This window comes from Lithobates pipiens, unplaced genomic scaffold, assembly GCF_037356315.1.
Source record: "Lithobates pipiens isolate NorthernLeopardFrog02 unplaced genomic scaffold, aLitPip1_a1.2 Scaffold_28, whole genome shotgun sequence".
NCBI classification, from domain to species: Eukaryota; Metazoa; Chordata; class Amphibia; order Anura; family Ranidae; genus Lithobates; species Lithobates pipiens.
The window spans coordinates 182,374,625-182,391,819 of record NW_027507789.1 but is presented as its reverse complement, the minus strand read 5'-3'; the positions used below and the strand labels follow the sequence as shown (position 1 = coordinate 182,391,819).

General features: G+C 40.8%; 1 protein-coding gene across 2 annotated transcripts in view; it reads right to left on the bottom strand.

The window, feature by feature from the left end:
- FMNL1 (formin like 1) overlaps window positions 1-17,195 on the bottom strand; it is a 124,799-nt gene that overhangs the window by 28,520 nt on the left and 79,084 nt on the right. For both annotated transcript variants that reach the window (XM_077460069.1, XM_077460070.1), the window contains exons 16-22: window positions 16,356-16,480; window positions 16,058-16,260; window positions 14,910-15,144; window positions 12,277-12,345; window positions 9,750-9,830; window positions 5,352-5,481; window positions 1,081-1,244 (exon numbers count right to left, since the gene is read on the bottom strand). In XM_077460069.1, the coding sequence (XP_077316195.1) occupies window positions 1,081-1,244; window positions 5,352-5,481; window positions 9,750-9,830; window positions 12,277-12,345; window positions 14,910-15,144; window positions 16,058-16,260; window positions 16,356-16,480 (1,007 nt within the window). The remainder of the gene's footprint in view (window positions 1-1,080; window positions 1,245-5,351; window positions 5,482-9,749; window positions 9,831-12,276; window positions 12,346-14,909; window positions 15,145-16,057; window positions 16,261-16,355; window positions 16,481-17,195) is intronic.

Below are 17,195 nucleotides of genomic sequence, written 5' to 3'. Positions count from 1 at the left end.
AGCGGTTTAACAGACGTTCCACTCAGAACATGCCCGCCATGGTCGACCAAAGAAGTTGGGTGCACGTGCTCAGCATCATATCCAGAGGTTTTCTTTGGGAAATAGACGTATGAGTGCTGCCAGCATCAAATTGGTCTGCATGGCTGTCTTCCCAGAAGGAAGCCTCTTCTACAGATGATGCACAAGAAAGCCCGCAAATGGTTTGCTGAAGACAAGCAGACTAAGGACATGGATTATTGGAACCATGTCCTGTGGTGTGATGAGACCATCTGAACCAAATAAGTTTATCTTGATGTCAAGCGTGTGTGGCGGCAATCAGGTGAGGAATACAAAGACAAGTGTGTCTTGCCTACAGTAAAGCATGGTGGTGGGAGGGTCATGGTCTGGGGCTGCATGAGTGCTGCCGGCACTGGGGAGCTACAGTTCATTGAGGGAACCATGAATGCCAACATGTACTGTGACATACTGAAGCAGAGCATGATCCCCTCCCTTCAGAGACTGGGCCACAGGGCAGTATTCCAACATAACGACCCCAAACACACCTCCACTGCCTTGCTAAAGAAGCTGAGGTAAAGGTGATGGACTGGCCAAGCATATCTCCAGACATAAACCCTACTGAGCATCTGTGGGGCATCCTCAAACAGAAAGTGGAGGAGCGCAAGGTATCCAACATCCACCAGCTCTGTGATGTCGTCATGGAGGAGTGGAAGAGGACTCCAGTGGCAAACTTTCTGGTGAACTCCATGCCCAAGAGGGTTAAGGCAGTGGTCAAATAATGGTGACCACACAAAATATTGACCCTTTCGGCCCAATTTGGACATTTTCACTAAGGGGTGTACTCATTTTTGTTTCCAGCGTTTTAGACATTAATGGCTGTGTGTTGAGTTATTTTGAGGGGACAGCAAATTTACACTGTTATACAAGCTGTACACTCACTACTTTACATTGTAGCAAAGTGTCATTTCTTCAGTGTTGTCACATGAAAAGATATAATAAAATATTTTCAAAAATGTGTTGGTATATACACTGGCTTCCATGTAACATACCCACATGGCTTGCTTTGTACCGATGTCTTCTTACCTGTGCTGTCTTGGCATCAGCAGAAAGCTGTGACATCTTGTCCATACTGGATTTCAGAAAGTCCTTCAGGGTGCGGCAATCATCTTGCTTTGTAAATTCTTTCTGAGTTTGTTCCATCCCAGTGTGCAGAGCACGGACATCGGACAACAAAGCATCCAGGGACACTGAACAAAGAGTAAGACGTTACAATTAAATGGATATTTAAAGCCAAACTCAAGCCAAAATGTTTGGGGGAGGAAAAGAAAACGTCAGGGGCTGTGATTGCCATCTATGCCCCCCCCCCGTTGGAGAGATTTTACAGCTGAAGTTTTTAGGTATGGATATTTTTTGAATATTTCCATTGTTCCAGCTTGGGCCAATGTAAGCATGTATGTCCCATCCCTGGTCGAGCCCCATGGGATCTAGAAACCACTGTAGTGGACATTGCTCCTATAGTGATTACCGTTAGCTTCTGGGTCCCATGCTGGGTGGCTGCCCTGTTTAGTCAGCACAGGTCGTCACTCGCTCAGCATGGGCGCCATTCAGAATACACACTGAAACTTCAACCTCACTTCCTATTCTGATGACAGGCTGCGAAGTTGTAAAAACAACAGACTCACCCTCCCTAATAGAAGTCAAACAACAAAATCCCTTTTATTTTAGTAAGCTGGAGAAGGATTCAATCATCTGCCTGGTTTTTATAGCTCTTTGTTCCAGAGACATCCGCTCTTGTCTTAGTGTCCTTGAGACAGGAAGTGAGGTAAAATCTCCCCAACGAGGAGTTGGCAATAAAAACTTGTTCTGACTCTTCAAAAAACTAAAAAAAAAGTTACCAAAGAAGAAATTATTCAATGATGAGAAAAACTGTCACGTAACTAAAGCTATTTGTTTTTCTTAAAGCACACTGGTCCTTTAATGAAGATCAAATATACTAGAGGGAATTTTGGGATTTAGGCTGGCCAGATTTATTTTCTTAAATTTCCTTTTGATTTACCTTTAACTATGTAGTGCAAGGGCCTGCGTGATTACATACAAAGTGAAAATTTTTCGGTTTGACCTCATTATATGGTTTTGTTCATGATAATTATATTAATATAATGTGTAGCCAGCGGGCTGAATAGAAAAAACGGACAGCTTAGGTCTGAGCCGCTGTACTAACTTTTCAATGTTAGTGCAGCGATCACCCCTGCTGTTCCATTGTATTCTGACAGGGGGACCCCCGCCAGAACACTCCAGTCAGCGTTTTCAGCCACTGGATGAGAGTGCTGATCAGAAGCCAACCGCCAGACCTTTTTTGGTCATGCCCCTTCAACAGAAGTTGGTAGTTCAAATCAAATCAGCTGCAGTACACACGGGTCGAATGTCGGGCCAGTTTCTTTTCTTTTTTTTTTCATACATGTATATAACATACAAACACAGAAACCAGGTGATCGTGGACATCCACCAGTTATCATGTATCCAAACATATAGGATAACATACATCGCAAATCACCTTGATGGTGCTCAAGAAAGTATTAAGTAGAAAATAATCTAAAAAGAAAAAAAAAAAAGGAATAAAAACAAAACAAATTTTAAAGTGCTCTGTGATCTGGCCTGGAACAGGGACCAGGGGTCAGCAATATCTTGGGTAACAATGTTGGTCAAAGGCTGACCCAGCAGGAAAGGGGGGGCCATACTGTCCATTGTAATGGTCAGGATGATAAGCAGTGGGCCATAAGATGGGAATACCGCACAGGGGTTTGCCCTGGTGTCCACGATACGGTCCATCAGATGGCATCGACCAGCAAGATGACATTTTAAGATTGTCCTCTATGAACTTAATATAGTATCCCTGGCACTTAAAGTGGTTGTATACCCAAATTTTTACCTACAGGAAAGCCTATAATAAGGCTTACCTGTAGGTAAAAAAATTATCTCCTAAACCTGTACGGTTTAGGAGATATTCCCCTCGGTATGCGCCGCTGACTGCAGCGGCGCATGCGCACAAGGGGGTTCTCGCCGTGAAAATCCGGCAGCGGCCGACCGTCCGTACTGAAATCTCCCACGCTCATGCGCGGGAGTGACGATATCGCGGCTCCGGCCACTCACAGCGCCGGAGCCGCGATACCCGGAAGAAACGCAGAGGGAGCATGTCAGCTCCCTCGGCGTGGATCGGGCCAGATGTCGGGGCCTCGTTCTAAGGTAAGTATTTCATAATGAGCTAGTATGCGGTGCATACTAGCTCATTATGCCTTTTGCTTTGCAGGTTTAAAAAAAAATAATAATAAATGTGCGGGTTTACTACCGCTTTAATAATGTATCTGACAGCTGGTTTCTATTGATGACTGCCGATGCCGCCTGACATTTGGCCAGTGTGTACTAGGTTTAAGAGTGTACATGTTTCCTTTTGTTAATTTAGATATGGAAGAGAAAGGAACAATAGGAATCGTCTAAATTTCAGCTGAATCTATCCCACATGACTGTTCCAAAGGCTAAAGAGAGACCTATAGGCTGCTACTGCCCAACTATTGCTGCTTTAGACTTCTTCGGAAAATGCCATTTGTCTAGATCACTGATAGCGAACATTGGCACCCCAGATGTTTTGGAACTACATTCCCCATGATGCTCAACTACACTGCAGAGTGCAGGAGCATCATGGGAAATGTAGTTCCAAAACATGCCAAGGTTCGCCATCACTGCTCTAGATGTTGTGCTGCTCAAACATCATCAGTAGTTGGAGAGTTACTAACCTGGAATTAGTACACAGATAAGTACTCCTGACTTTTCATGAACTTTTAATTTACTACTAATCTGTGTTCTTGTTCCAAGCACTTTTTAGACAAAGGTAAGAAATGGCAGCCCCTTTGACCAGTTTACTTTAAATAGGACTCTTCCAAAATCAAGATGAATCTTTAATGTTGGACGGAGATTGAACGAGGTTTTCTTTACAGAATTTATTTTACACAACTGTACTGATGCAGATAGTGATGCGTGTTCTATTTTTGTATGTAATCCTTGCTTTTCTGTTTTAGAAAGTCTCCTAGCCAGCGACATTCCTTGACCTGCGCTTTTTTTTTATCCCCGTAATGCAGAGCTTTCCATACAGACTTATCTTCTCTACTGCTTGGAGATCTGCCCAACCATAAAAGAGATTGTTGTACACAAGGCCAGAAGCAGCCTCTCCAACAGGAGGTCAGTGTGTTTGCAATCCGGTGACGCAGATGCAGCACGTTCCTCCGTTTACAGCAGGCCAGAGACTTGGCAGGAAAGTCCAAAAACGCATGCATAATCCGAGCAAGGAATTGGCAGAGTGCCCTCTTAAACCCATCTCTAGCTGTACAAATATACCTTTCTGTGCTGGGGGCACCACCAACCAGGTCAGGAAGGAAGAAGGCATTCTCTTAATCTCTTTCAGTTTGTAGTGGTTTTTTGTTTGTTTTGTTTTTTATTGCAGTCTGTGTGCCCATTGAAGAGATTTCATGTCACGTTCTGTTCTGTGCAATGCTTATCACCGGTACAAGATGTGAGAGGAAATCTCCACAATGTAAACACAGCAATAAAGACGTGACAGTAACACGTCCTAACAATTTTTTGTATTGCTGTTGCTGTTATTGGGAGATTTCTCAATGGGCACACAGACAAAATAAAAGTTGGAGGTGGATGAAGACATTTCCCCTCACATTGTCTTGGTTGATGGTAGGGCTGGAACAAAAGAGGTGGGCAGGAGGGGCGGCTGCCTTGGGCACTGTGGTATCCCATAAGAAGATGGGGATTTGGGAGACAATAATTGTTCTAGGAAGGGAGATTTGGGGCTGTGTGCTAGGAGTGGTGATTTAGGGGGATTTGTGATGGGGGAAGAGGGCTTTTGGGATGTTCTAGCAGTGAAATGGTAAGGGGGGGTTGTGCTAGTAGGGGATTTTAAATTTTTTTGGGGGGGCGCGGGGGTTTGCCGACACATAATGTTCATACGATTTGGGGGGAGCAGTTTGACATGTTCGTCCTGGACTCTAGAAGACCTTGTCCCAGCACTGATTGATGGTGTCCAGACCACACACTGCATTAAAACGTTCTTAGCAGCACAGATAAGGGTTAGAATTCTCAATTTTGTATTTAGCTGGTTGTAATCCTGTGGCAAAAATCGCCCTTCATTTCCCGTTCCAGTCACTGGTGCCATAAGGAGAGGACAAAGGGAAATTTCACTCAGGAGGTTATAAGCCTTCCCCACTCTTTCCAAAATCCTTAAAAGAAAATACATTTCGGGTGAATGTTCAATTCACATTTAGAAAGATTCATTATGACAGTGTCTTGGGTACCTGTGCCAGCCTTTTCCAGGAAGTGCAATTCGGAGTGGAACCCTACCAGGTGAGCGTACTTCTCACTGATCACTCGGACCAGATAATGGAGCAAGGTCTGCTTTCTGTCTGTAGACTTTGTCTCTAGGAGCTGCAAAAAGACAAAAGTAAGTTCTCTTATTCTAGAAATAAAAGTAAACACATGTATGTATGAAGGCTTGTGTTTTCTTCTTAAGCGGATGACATGCTGCTACACCCATTTAGTGTTCCCCAGTAACAGATGGAAGTTTGCACAATACATAAGATCCTACGTGATTATTTGTCATACAGAATGTACAAGTATTAACGTCAAAGTGTGTAAATATTTGAGAGTCCATTCCCTTGTCAAAGGTTGACTTTTAAGGGCAAGGGTTAACATAATAAGAAGGCTGCCATCACATAATTGATTTTTAAAGGTTTATGGCAGGGGTCTTCAAACTTTTTAAACAAAGGGCCAGTTTACTGTCCTTCAGACTTGGGGGGTGCGGAATGTGGTCATTCGTGGGGACCCCACGAATAAGTCTTTTTACGACGAAACCTACGTCGGGTGGCAGACATGCTGACGTCATCACGATACAGCGTAGATTGCACGGGCGATTGCATGCTGGCCGGCATTTTTTATGGACGTTTTAACTGCTTTCTATGTAAGTGTATTTCTTTACTTTTATTAAATTTGTTATACGGAATTATGCTATGGGGAGTCTTCTTTCCATTTCCCTGGCATCCCGAGTACTGCCTTTCTGCTTCAGGTGCTACTGTTGATGGTCCCGGCCTGTTTCATTCAATAAGGGAGCCTACTGTGATCATGGTCTGAGGAGATGCTGTGGTGATTGGCTATGGGCATGAAATCGCTTGCCTTTTGGTAAGCGCATATTTTGTGTGGTGGTGGTCACGATCCTTGGTGTGTTTTGGTTGCACAGAAGATTGAACACTTTGTATTTTTTTTTTTTTTACATTATTATTACACTCATTATCACTAATATATATTTTTTACATTTTATTTTTATTGCTACTATTAATCTAATATTTTTACATGAATTCTTATGAAATGTAGGTATTAAGTTTTCACTGGACTATTTTTCATTTATTGGACTGTTATCACTTCACTGCGATTTTTCGAATTTCATTATTAACACTTGTTATTTATAATTATTTTTATAAATTATGGTATGTTTGATTTATTAGAGGGGTAGAACAACTTTTTTTACTACTATTGCAATCAATTAATCACTCATAGGTGTTTATATTTCATTTTATTTACAGTATTTATGTATGTGCGTGGCTTTTTTCTTTTGTTATCTTATTGTGTTTACGTGTATCTTGTAAAACGGAGCTGCAGCGGTTTTTGGCTGTACTAGTGTAGATTTAGGTTTAGCGCGGTATTTATTTTTCTTTTTGCGCAGTTTGGAGACCACTGCTCTAGGGCCACCATCCTGATCCTGCCTTTTTATGCACCAATTCACTGACCTCCAACAATCAGGCAGCTAGTGAAACCTGTCGCCTTGTTCTAGGTTAATGTCTCACTAATAGTTGGGCAGGGATCAAGAACACTGTAGAACCTGCACTTTTTACAGGCCAAGTCACTCTCCCTTATTCTCACAGGTTATCTTTAAGGAGCCATACATTTGGTGATACTTCAAGAATTGCTGCTGGTGACTGAGCAACATTTATGTTTGAGAAAGCATTGACACAAAAAATTGCAAAACCCACCATTTTATTCACCAAGGCCTCTGCTTAAAAATAAAAAATTGGGGGGTTCCAAGTAATTTTCTAACAAAAAAATGCTTATATGTTTACATATATGTGAGAAGTGTCAGCATAGGCCTTATCTTAAGGTGGTTAATAATTTCTGCTGGTGACTGAGCAGCAGAGATGTAACCAAGTTGCAAGACATCAGTTATCCACAAGTGCTGTTATTGCTAATAAAATGCAGCTTTTGGGAATTTTTTGTAGTTTTTGTCTTTTTATTTATGTTCTGCAGCATGGCAAGTGGGCTTATTGGTGTGCTTATTTCTCAAAACATATAAGGGGTTATTTACTAAAGGCAAATCCACTTTGCACTACAAGTTCACTGAAAGTGCAGTTGCTCTAAATCGAAGGGGTAGAATTGAAATGAGTGGAAGCTCTGCTGATTTCCTCATTGAATCAAGTGTAAGCTAAAATGCTGTTTTTTTATTTTCCTTGCATGTCCCCCACGGATCTACAGCAACTTTGCACTACAAGTGCACTGAAAGTGACCTTGGAAGTAAAGTGGATTTGCCTTTAGTAAATAACCCCCATAGTGTGTGTGTGTGTATATCTCTATCAGTAATTCGTACAATTGTCAGTATACAGCACATTTAAACAAGCAGCACAAAGGGGTTCAGCTTCATCAATGTATGGAAAAGGGCCAAGCGAGGTGCTCGTAAATATGACCAACATTGCAGAGGAAGGGCTTTGCCCAATCCAAGACTGGGAAGCCAGGGCCTGCTTTAAAAAAAATAAAAAAAAAGTGTGAAAGGAATGGCTTTGTGTTCACAAAGCAGTGCATCAGCTTCTCCCTCTCATATTAAAGTGATTGCAAAGTATGGAGGTACATTTGACCCTCCACCTGCCTTTTTCAATACAGTACTTGGTGTTGGAGCAGTCAAATCCCCAAGCCTAAGAGCCGGTTCACACAGCGGGCGATGCGAGGCGACACGACTCGCCTCGCCTCGCTCTCGCAAGTCGCCCCCGTTCTGTACAATGGAACCGTTCTGAGAGGAGCGACTCGAGTCGCTCCGACTCAGAAAAAAGGTTCCTGTACTACTTTTGGGCGACCTCGGGGCGACTTGCATTGACTTCTATAGAGAAGTCATCTGCAAGTTGCCGCTGAGGTCGCGGCGAGGCAAGTCGGAGTCGCCTCGCCTCGCCTGCAGTGTGAACCGGCCCTAAGTGATGTCTTTATGAAGGTGTACATAAATCGGTATCCAGCTGAAAAAAAGAATTCCTAAGCTTTCTGGGACCGATAGCAGTTGAGACAAGCAAAGAGATATAAAAGGGTGCTTACTCTGCATGCCTTCTATGAAGCCTGTTACTTTACCTACTGTGAGCTAAGTGCAAGTTCACATAAAGACAAAGGTAAAATGCCTACTCTTGTGATGGACATCTCTCCACCCTACAGCAGAGCCAAGCAGATGCCCCCCAATGTATGGTTCAGCTCTGTGGCCTCCTTTATTATCTGACTTCTCAATGGACAATGAATGAAGATGTAACTGTCCAATGAAAAGCAGATGACATTAGTTTGTGCAGAAAAAGAAAGTAGTCATATAGTTTATTCAGTGTGAAAATTACAAATTTTTGGAAAAGTAACATTTTTTTTATATATATAATTTTGGAATTGTATTTAGCTGAGGCTTCACTTTAACAACACAAGTTTGGAAAAGAGGCAGTGGAAATTGGAAGCCAACGTCAATACTGTATTTAGGCCTTGTGATAATTGAGGTCTTCTTCACCCTTGTGTCTTTAAAATGACCTGTTTCTTGCCCATGCAGGACAAAGGCTCATTAAGATCTACCCCCTATCTTCCTAGCAGCATGTATTTACCTTCTTCGGTCTAGAGTTATTAGGACAGTTGAAAGAAAGGCCCTGTGTAAACTCTAAGTCTACACAACTCTATGGACTCCATACCTGGCCCCATGTGAATGTAATGAGCCTATAAGGCACCTAGCCTGGTAGTGGAGGAGGATGTGGTACTTTCTCTCCTATACCTGTGAAAGCCAAGTATTTCTGTTTAAGTGCCTGAAGAGAGCAGCATAGTAATGAGTATATGTGGGTATCACAGTGGCGTAGTGCCTTGCACTAGGGTCTTCAGTTTAGATCTCAACTAAGGCACTGCCTTCATGGAGTTTGCATGTTTTCTCCCTGTGCTTGGATGGGTTTCCTTGGGGTACTTTGATTTCCTTCCACACCTCATGTAGACATGCTGGTGGGTAAATTGGCTCCAAATTGATCCTAGTATGTTTATGTATGCATCTGAGATAGCAACCTTAAATTGTAAGCTCCGTGAGGGCAGGAACCTGAATGAATGTATGGTATGTGAGGTGCTGTGTGAATTGTTGGAGCTATATAAATACATGTAAAAAATAAATAACGCTGTTGAGAAGGGCAATTAGATGACCCTTGTCTTTTTCCCTACATGAGCCAAGAACAGTGTTACTTTAAAAGAACAAATCAATCTATACAATTTGTAGCTACTTTATTGGACCCCCCACATCATGTCCTGTACCTGTTAAGCTTTAGGTCTGTGTGTGTGTGTGTGTGTGTGTGTGTGTGTGTGTGTGTGTGTGTGTGTGTGTGTGTGTTACCCTCAATTTTATTTTCCTTTTCCTGCATGAGAGAGAATTGATCTTCTGCACTCACCATATCCAGTGACTGAAGACGAAATCCATACGCTGCACCTCTCTTACTGCTGTTCATGTAATTTCCGAATGCCAGAATCAACTGCAATGGGAGGGAGAGAGGAATAAAAAACCTGATTATATGGAGATACAATGAAGAAACTTGGAGGATACAGAATAGCACTACTATAAGAGAATAGAGACCCACAGCTGTATAGCCTACATCGGGATAGAGTCACAGCACAATGGGTCCAACAGAAAACTATTCAGGAGAGAATGGACATCTTTATCAAAGCAGCCAAAGCCTTGGTTTGTGTGGTTTCATAGCTACAAAAAAATTTCTTTGGATCAGTGGTCTCCAAACGGCAGCCCAGAGGCAGATGCAACATTTGTTTGACTTTATATGGCCCTTGGGGACACCATTTCTCCCATTTATACGAGGCACTAATCCTCCCACTGAAACCAACAGTGGGGCATAATTTCTACTATTGACACCAGCAATGGGGCATGTTTCCTCCCACTGACAACGATGGGGATGATTCCTCCCATTAATACCAATCATTGGGGCACTATTCCTCCTCCTATTGACCACATGTGCTATGTAATTTTTTTTCTCCAACTGACCACTAAGCCCTAGGCATAGCTTACTCCCACTGGCCATAGTCCAGGCCTCATAAAGCCTGAAGGAGAAAATGGCCCCTCCTCTTAGGTAATCTGACCATTGAAAAGTCATGATACCAGTGGGCTCATGCAAGCATCTGAATGGTCGGTCTTAAGTTATTCTACAATATATGACCAAATGTTTGGGTACATGTGACCATCACACAACTTAATATATTGACACTAGACTTGTGCACAATGGAAAATTGTTTAGTTTCGGTTCGTTGTCATTTGTAAAATATCGAATTTTGTTCTGTTATATTTGTTATGTTACGTTATTACGTTTTCGGATAATTTGTTATTTCTGTAGTGTCGATATTAGTTATACTGAATCTCGAATCATGTCAAATTCATCCATTATATGCGCTATAATTTAGTTAGCATTTGTTGAAATTATATATATATATATATATATATATATATATATATATATATATATATATATATGTGTGTGTGTTTGTGATAATGATTCGTAGTTTGGAAAGTTGTTTTGTTTATGAAATCTTTTAACACACACAATGACAATATCTCTTCTCCTCGGCTCAAATACAATACAACATCCTTCTCACTCAGTTCTCAGGAATGCACTTTGCATGTAATCCAACCTCCAGCACAAAATTAATCAGCTGATTGGACTGTAAGATTTACTTTAAATTGACCTTTTGTTTCATTAGATCTTTAACAAATGACTGAATCGTGTCAAATTCATTCATATCCACTATAATTTCTTTTGTATTCTTTATTTATGTATGTATATTGATTCGTGATAACGATTCGTAGTTTGGAAAGTCGTTTGTTTATTGAATCTATTAACACACACAATGACAATATCTCTTCTCCTCTGCTCAAATACAATACAAAACCTTCTCACTCAGTCCCCACTAATGCACATTGCCAGCAATCCATCCTCCAACACAAAATTAATCAGCTGATTGAACTATAAGATTTACTTTGAGTTGACCTTTTGTTTCATTAGATCTTTAATGAATTACTGAATCATGTCAAATTAATTTGTTAAATCCGCTATAATTTCTTTAGTATTCGTTGAAATTCATTATTTTTTTATTCAAATGCATCCGAATGATGCAAAATTTTGGCCGAATTTCGATTCGTTCTGAAACTAATTGCACAAGCCTAATTGAAACCCATCCAAATTATTGTGTTCAAGTGTTTTCAGTGGAGGGTATGGTTATTGCTACATCATACAAAGACATTTTCAACAATCGCACACTTTCAACCTTGGGGCAACAGTGTGGGGGGGAGGCCGTTTTCCATTGTAACATGCCTGTACCCCTGTGTAAAAAAAGACAGCTCCTTAAAAATATGGTTTAATGAGTTTAGTGTGGAGGAACTTGAGTTCCCTGCACAGAGCCCTGACCTCAACTTGACTGAACGTGTTTGGGATGAATTGGAGCACTATTGCGAGTCAGGACTTTTTGTCGAACATCAGTATCTGGCCTTACAGATGCACTTTTGGATGAATAGAGAAGTTTTCACAGACGAAGCCTTGCAAGAAAAGTCAAAATTTTTACAGCTGCAAAGGAAGGGGGCAACTCTATAATAATACCAGTGGTTTTGAAAGGGGATGTCCAACAAGCTCATATAGGCGTCATGGTAAGGTGTCTACAAACCTTTGGCCATATAGTGTAATAGTCTTAGATAGAAACGCTTTTAAAACCCTTTATTTAATTTTAGCTTCATTCTGACTCTCCAGCTTGGGACAAAGGAGTCAGACTTCAGGAAACGTCAATTGCTGCCCTATCCAGTTCCTGACCTCAGTCACTGTCCTACCAGAGTATACCAACTGTAACACATACCATATCCAAACACAAGATAACAAAGGAGGCTCAATTAAGAGTCTATATCATTTTAGGGTCATAATGTCTCACCTCCAGGATTCCTTTCAGCTTCTCGGAGGATTTGATTGACATCGATGCAGCAATAAGAGCATTAAGTTGCTAGAAAAAAAAAAAAAACAGTAAATTATAAACATGCCTGAGCAGAAATCTTGCCTTATTTTTGCTGATATGCTTATATCTTTGGGTTTTCACCAACTATGTGTCTATGTGCTCCGCAAGCCATATGAGCAGAGTTCCCTTCCTATACATTTTGCAGTTTTTCATTATGATGGGTAGCAATGCATCACCTATGTGTTTAGCACATACCTGGGCTGTGCGTAAATCCTGATTTGATGAATCTAAGCATTTGACAAATTTGCAGTAACAAACATTTTAGGCAACAAATTTGAGTGACTTGTAATCGGTTTGATCTTACCAATGAAAAGAATGTTGTCACTCAAAAAAAAAAAAAAAAAAAAATGGTGACAGGCATGAATTGCAGACATTCGGACACATGTACCTGTTCTCCAAATCCAAGGACAATTTGAGCAGGCAAAATGTTGGTTCTTCCTGGTAAAGTCAAAGTTTGCCCACCCCCCGGACATTCTTCTTGGCTAGTGAGGCAGCCAGTCACTGCAATAAATGAACTGGCAAGCTTTGACACTACAAGGAAGTGTCAGGTCTTTACCCGATTAGAAATGCCAGCACGTGACAGTAGCCCGATAGTACCTTCACTTTATACTGGTCCGTTTAAGAGACAGCGACTTCTCATTTCTCCATGTTTTATTAAAGTATACTTTAAACTTTATACTTTAAGTATATATAAAGCCAATTTTTCTTTTTTGTTTCATTTTGGATAGAGTAGGGAGGATTAGGGTTTTTTCACACCATACTGCACATATAAATGCCCAAAGGATGTATGCATTTTTTATATGTGTTGCCTTGCATATATATATGTATTAAATGAGTGCTGCAGTGTGAATGAGACACAGAAAACCATTGTTGCAGTGACCTGCATTTATCTAGTGCAGAAAAACGCAGCTCAATGGACAATGAGCCCTGCTGTGTTTTTTTGGTATCTGGGTCTCATTAAGGAGATTACCCTTCACTTCCTGTTCTGTAGACTCAACAGGAAGTAAGAAATTATCTTTCCAATGTGACGTAAATCCTTTCCGTCAATTGTCAGAGGAATAAATGTTACTATTGGAGGAATTCCCTTCTATTCTTGTTCTAATGGCAATAAAAAAAAATTGGGTTTATCCCTCACTTCTATTCACAGTAACACTGCTCATCAGGACAATTAGAGAGCGCAAGGGGCCGATTCACTAAAGGCAAATAGACTGTGCACTTTTGCAAGTGAAGTTGCTCCAGAGCTTAGTAAATAAGGAAGAGCGCTGCTGACTTCCATCATCCAATCACGTGTAAGCAAAAATGCTGTTTTTTTTTCATACCTTGCATGTGATTGGGTGTTCTTTGTAAAGTGAAGCTTTACCTTATTTACTAAACTCTGGAGCAACTGCACTTGCAAAAGTGCACAGTCCACTTGCCTTTAATAAATCAACCCCTAAATCTAGCTAATGAGGACACAGAGAGTTAGAACCACTATCGGGTTTTTATTACTACCACTCCAACCAAATGTAAAAACAGTTGTCCTTAGTTGTACTTTAAAGACTCTGCATATACAGAAAACCACCTGATGATCTGCCAGAAATGCATTCTTAAATACTGTTGTGGGCTTACAACACACAGCATTATTGTGGATTGATTAGAAAAAGGCACTGGGACAGGGCCGACACTAAACTACTCAACCACTCCCACTCTCAGATCTCTACAATATTCTGTAGTCCAAGGTAACAACCAGGCTCTTCAAGATAACACAGGAAGTGTGCAGAGGACACAGAACAGCATCTCTCTATCTATATATATCTATATATCTATATATCTATATATCTATCTATCTATCTATCTATCTATCTATATCTATATCTATATCTATATCTATAATTATACACACACACACACACACACCACAGTTTATTGCTTCCAAATAATATATATATTGCTTCCAATGGAATATTTACCAAGCCAAAAGGGAGCAAATAAGTAAATTGCTGGAGTTTACGTGCAGATTAAAGCTGGCATATATTATACAATTTTGTTATTCAATTTCATTTAGATTTACCTTCAACTATGTAGTACAAGGGCCTGCCTGATTGTAAATCTAAAAGGAGCATTGTACAAGAAAATTGTATAATTTATGGTCAGCCTAAGTGGAAGATCTCAAGCTCCTAACACTTTCATAAACCGGTAAAGATGACTTCAGGGCAGGTATGTCAAACTGAAATGAAACAGTGGGCCATTCTGAGTAGAGCTTCAAGAGGCCACATTATATCCAATAAGCGCCACATCTACTTAATTCCAAAAACAATGGCAGCGCTTTGGTATTTAAAAGTATAGTAACAATTGCCGCTTATATAACATTTTATCTTAGAGAAAGTTGCCATAGAAATTCCCTGAAGTATCCATCTGGAAAAGAGCTGGGACCTTATTCACAAAGGAGGAGTGAGAGGGCACATGTGGCCCAAAACCTACTAGTTTGACAAGCTTTAAGGAGAAATTTCTGCCTAAACCAAAGAGCAGAATCGTCATCGTATATTTCATATGCATTAACAAATTGCGCTTACAGGCGTAAGACGAGCCACAGTGTCGGCAAAGCTGGAAATGAAGATCATGGTGTTCACTCGCTCAGCCAGTCTTGGGATAGAACAGAGGTGGACCATAAATCTGTCCTCTGCCCCCAGCTGGTCCAGAGGCTTCTCATCTTTCAGATAGCGGGAGATTTGCTGCCGCTCCCAGTCTGTCGGAAGAAACCTTCCCAGTAGCTCAAGGAAATCCACATTAAGGGCCTGCATATCATACCTGTAATACAAGAGCATAACAAACAAGAGCTTTGACATGAGATGCCGTTTTGATGTATCACCCCAAAGGTTTCAAGTGTAACCAATAATTACACTGGCCTGTGTTTTTAAGATTTAGATTCAAGGTCATTAGGAAATATTTTCTCTTACATACATTAACAGACACAGCTCTGATGAATCTTGACCAAAGGGTTATATCTCCACCTACAGGGGTAAGACACTAGGCAGAAAATAACTTATAAGCAGTCCCTATAAGCAGTCCTTTCTGGCATAAGACCCTCTCTCCGCTATAGGCAATTTGTTCAGGAGTAAGGATCCGGTTCCCTACTGGGTCCCACAGTTATATTGAGGTTTCCAGTTGCCTTTGGATTAGACCACCCCTCATTGAGGTACTGCTTTGAGACATCCATATGGTCAAGATTCAGCAGAGCTGTGTCTGTCAATGAACGCAAGACAAAACACTTTTTTTTTTTTTTGTTACTCACCGAAAATCCCTTTCTCTGAGTTCATTGATGGACACAGCACCCACCCGTCTATTGGAATTTACACTTCTAACACTGCTTTGTTATAAACTAGATTGCCTATAGCACAGTTTATAGAGTTTGATGCCAGAAGGGACTGCCCATAGGCAGTGCCAATTTATTTTCTGCCTTGTGTCCTACTCCTGTAGGTGGTGATATAACCCTATGGTAAAGATTCAGAAGGGTTGTGTCCGTCAACTCATAGAAAGGGATTTTAAGGTAACAAAAAATCCTGTGTTTCTTGTTCTGACTGTAAAATCATTTTCTCCAGTAGTGAATTTGTAGACTATACTCATGCGCTGAAAAATGAATTCCTGTGTTCTCCAATTAGTGTCCTCTTTTAGACTGTGTAGATAAGGGCAATTACTGTCTAGGGAACACTTGGTTGCTTACCCCTTAATGGCAGTAGTGATGGCTTCAGGGGTTAGGCCTCCTTTTCTGAGGGTAATTGCAAGATTCTTGGCCCGATTTACATCAATAAGGGAAATCTTGCTTTGTTGGTTCTGTGCTGCTTTCACTTTTTTTGAGAAGGTACTCGCACTTGGACCCTGAGCCTTTGTTTTAAACTGGTTCTCAAATTCACTCATGTCAAGTTCCTAAAGGTAGAACAGAAACAAAACACTACAGTAGATGGCTTAACTAATTACAGAGTCTAATGTTATATCAAACCATAGGTCATCTCTTTTCCTACCTGAAGAACCTTCTCGTCATCTAGTTGCGTGAAGACAGTCCCTGTGATTTGTGTGGGTTTCAAGGCCACCCAGTTGAAGACTTGCATCCGGTTTTTAGTCTGCACTGGTTTCTTAATACTCACACCTACATGAGGATAGCAATGCATGATTTATTTTTTTCTAATGCCACAGATAGTCCTAAGAATAAGCAAACCTAAAGTTTATTTCAGGGCAAAAGTCAACTAAACCTATCTGTGCAATATTTGGCATTCTTTGATAAATTGGGTTTTCACAACAGCTCTCTGTATGAAGGCATTTAACATTAAGAACGGAAAACTTACATTGACGTTATGCTTGAATACAAGAGTTGAAAAAGTCTAAATCCATGAATTGTCATAAAATTCATTTATATTAGCAGGGACTTTGGGATTTGAAGAGTCGTGTTATGGAACAATCCATAAAATACAACAAACCATCTGTGCACTTAAAGTAGATGTAAACCCGATTCATGAAATTTGAGCTGGGCACATATATCTGCAGTGTTTTCTTATCTCTCTTCAAAACACTAAGTCCCGTTGCTTTCTCCTGCTCCATTCTTCTGTTATCAGCATGATAATGTCTGACAAGTTCTCCGACACATGTGATAAAACCAGTCCTGAAATTTGTGTCAGGGTGGGTGCTATAAATAGAGTATCAGAAAGCTGCTCTACTCACAGGACAACTCTGAAAGTCTCTGCCTATGTGGAGGGGGGTGTGTGCCTTTCCTCCAATCAGCTGTCTCCCAGTGTAATCCAACACTACACTGCTACTGCTGAATGAGGAAGTGAAAATTCTACTACAATGTGCACTTTCAAAACCGT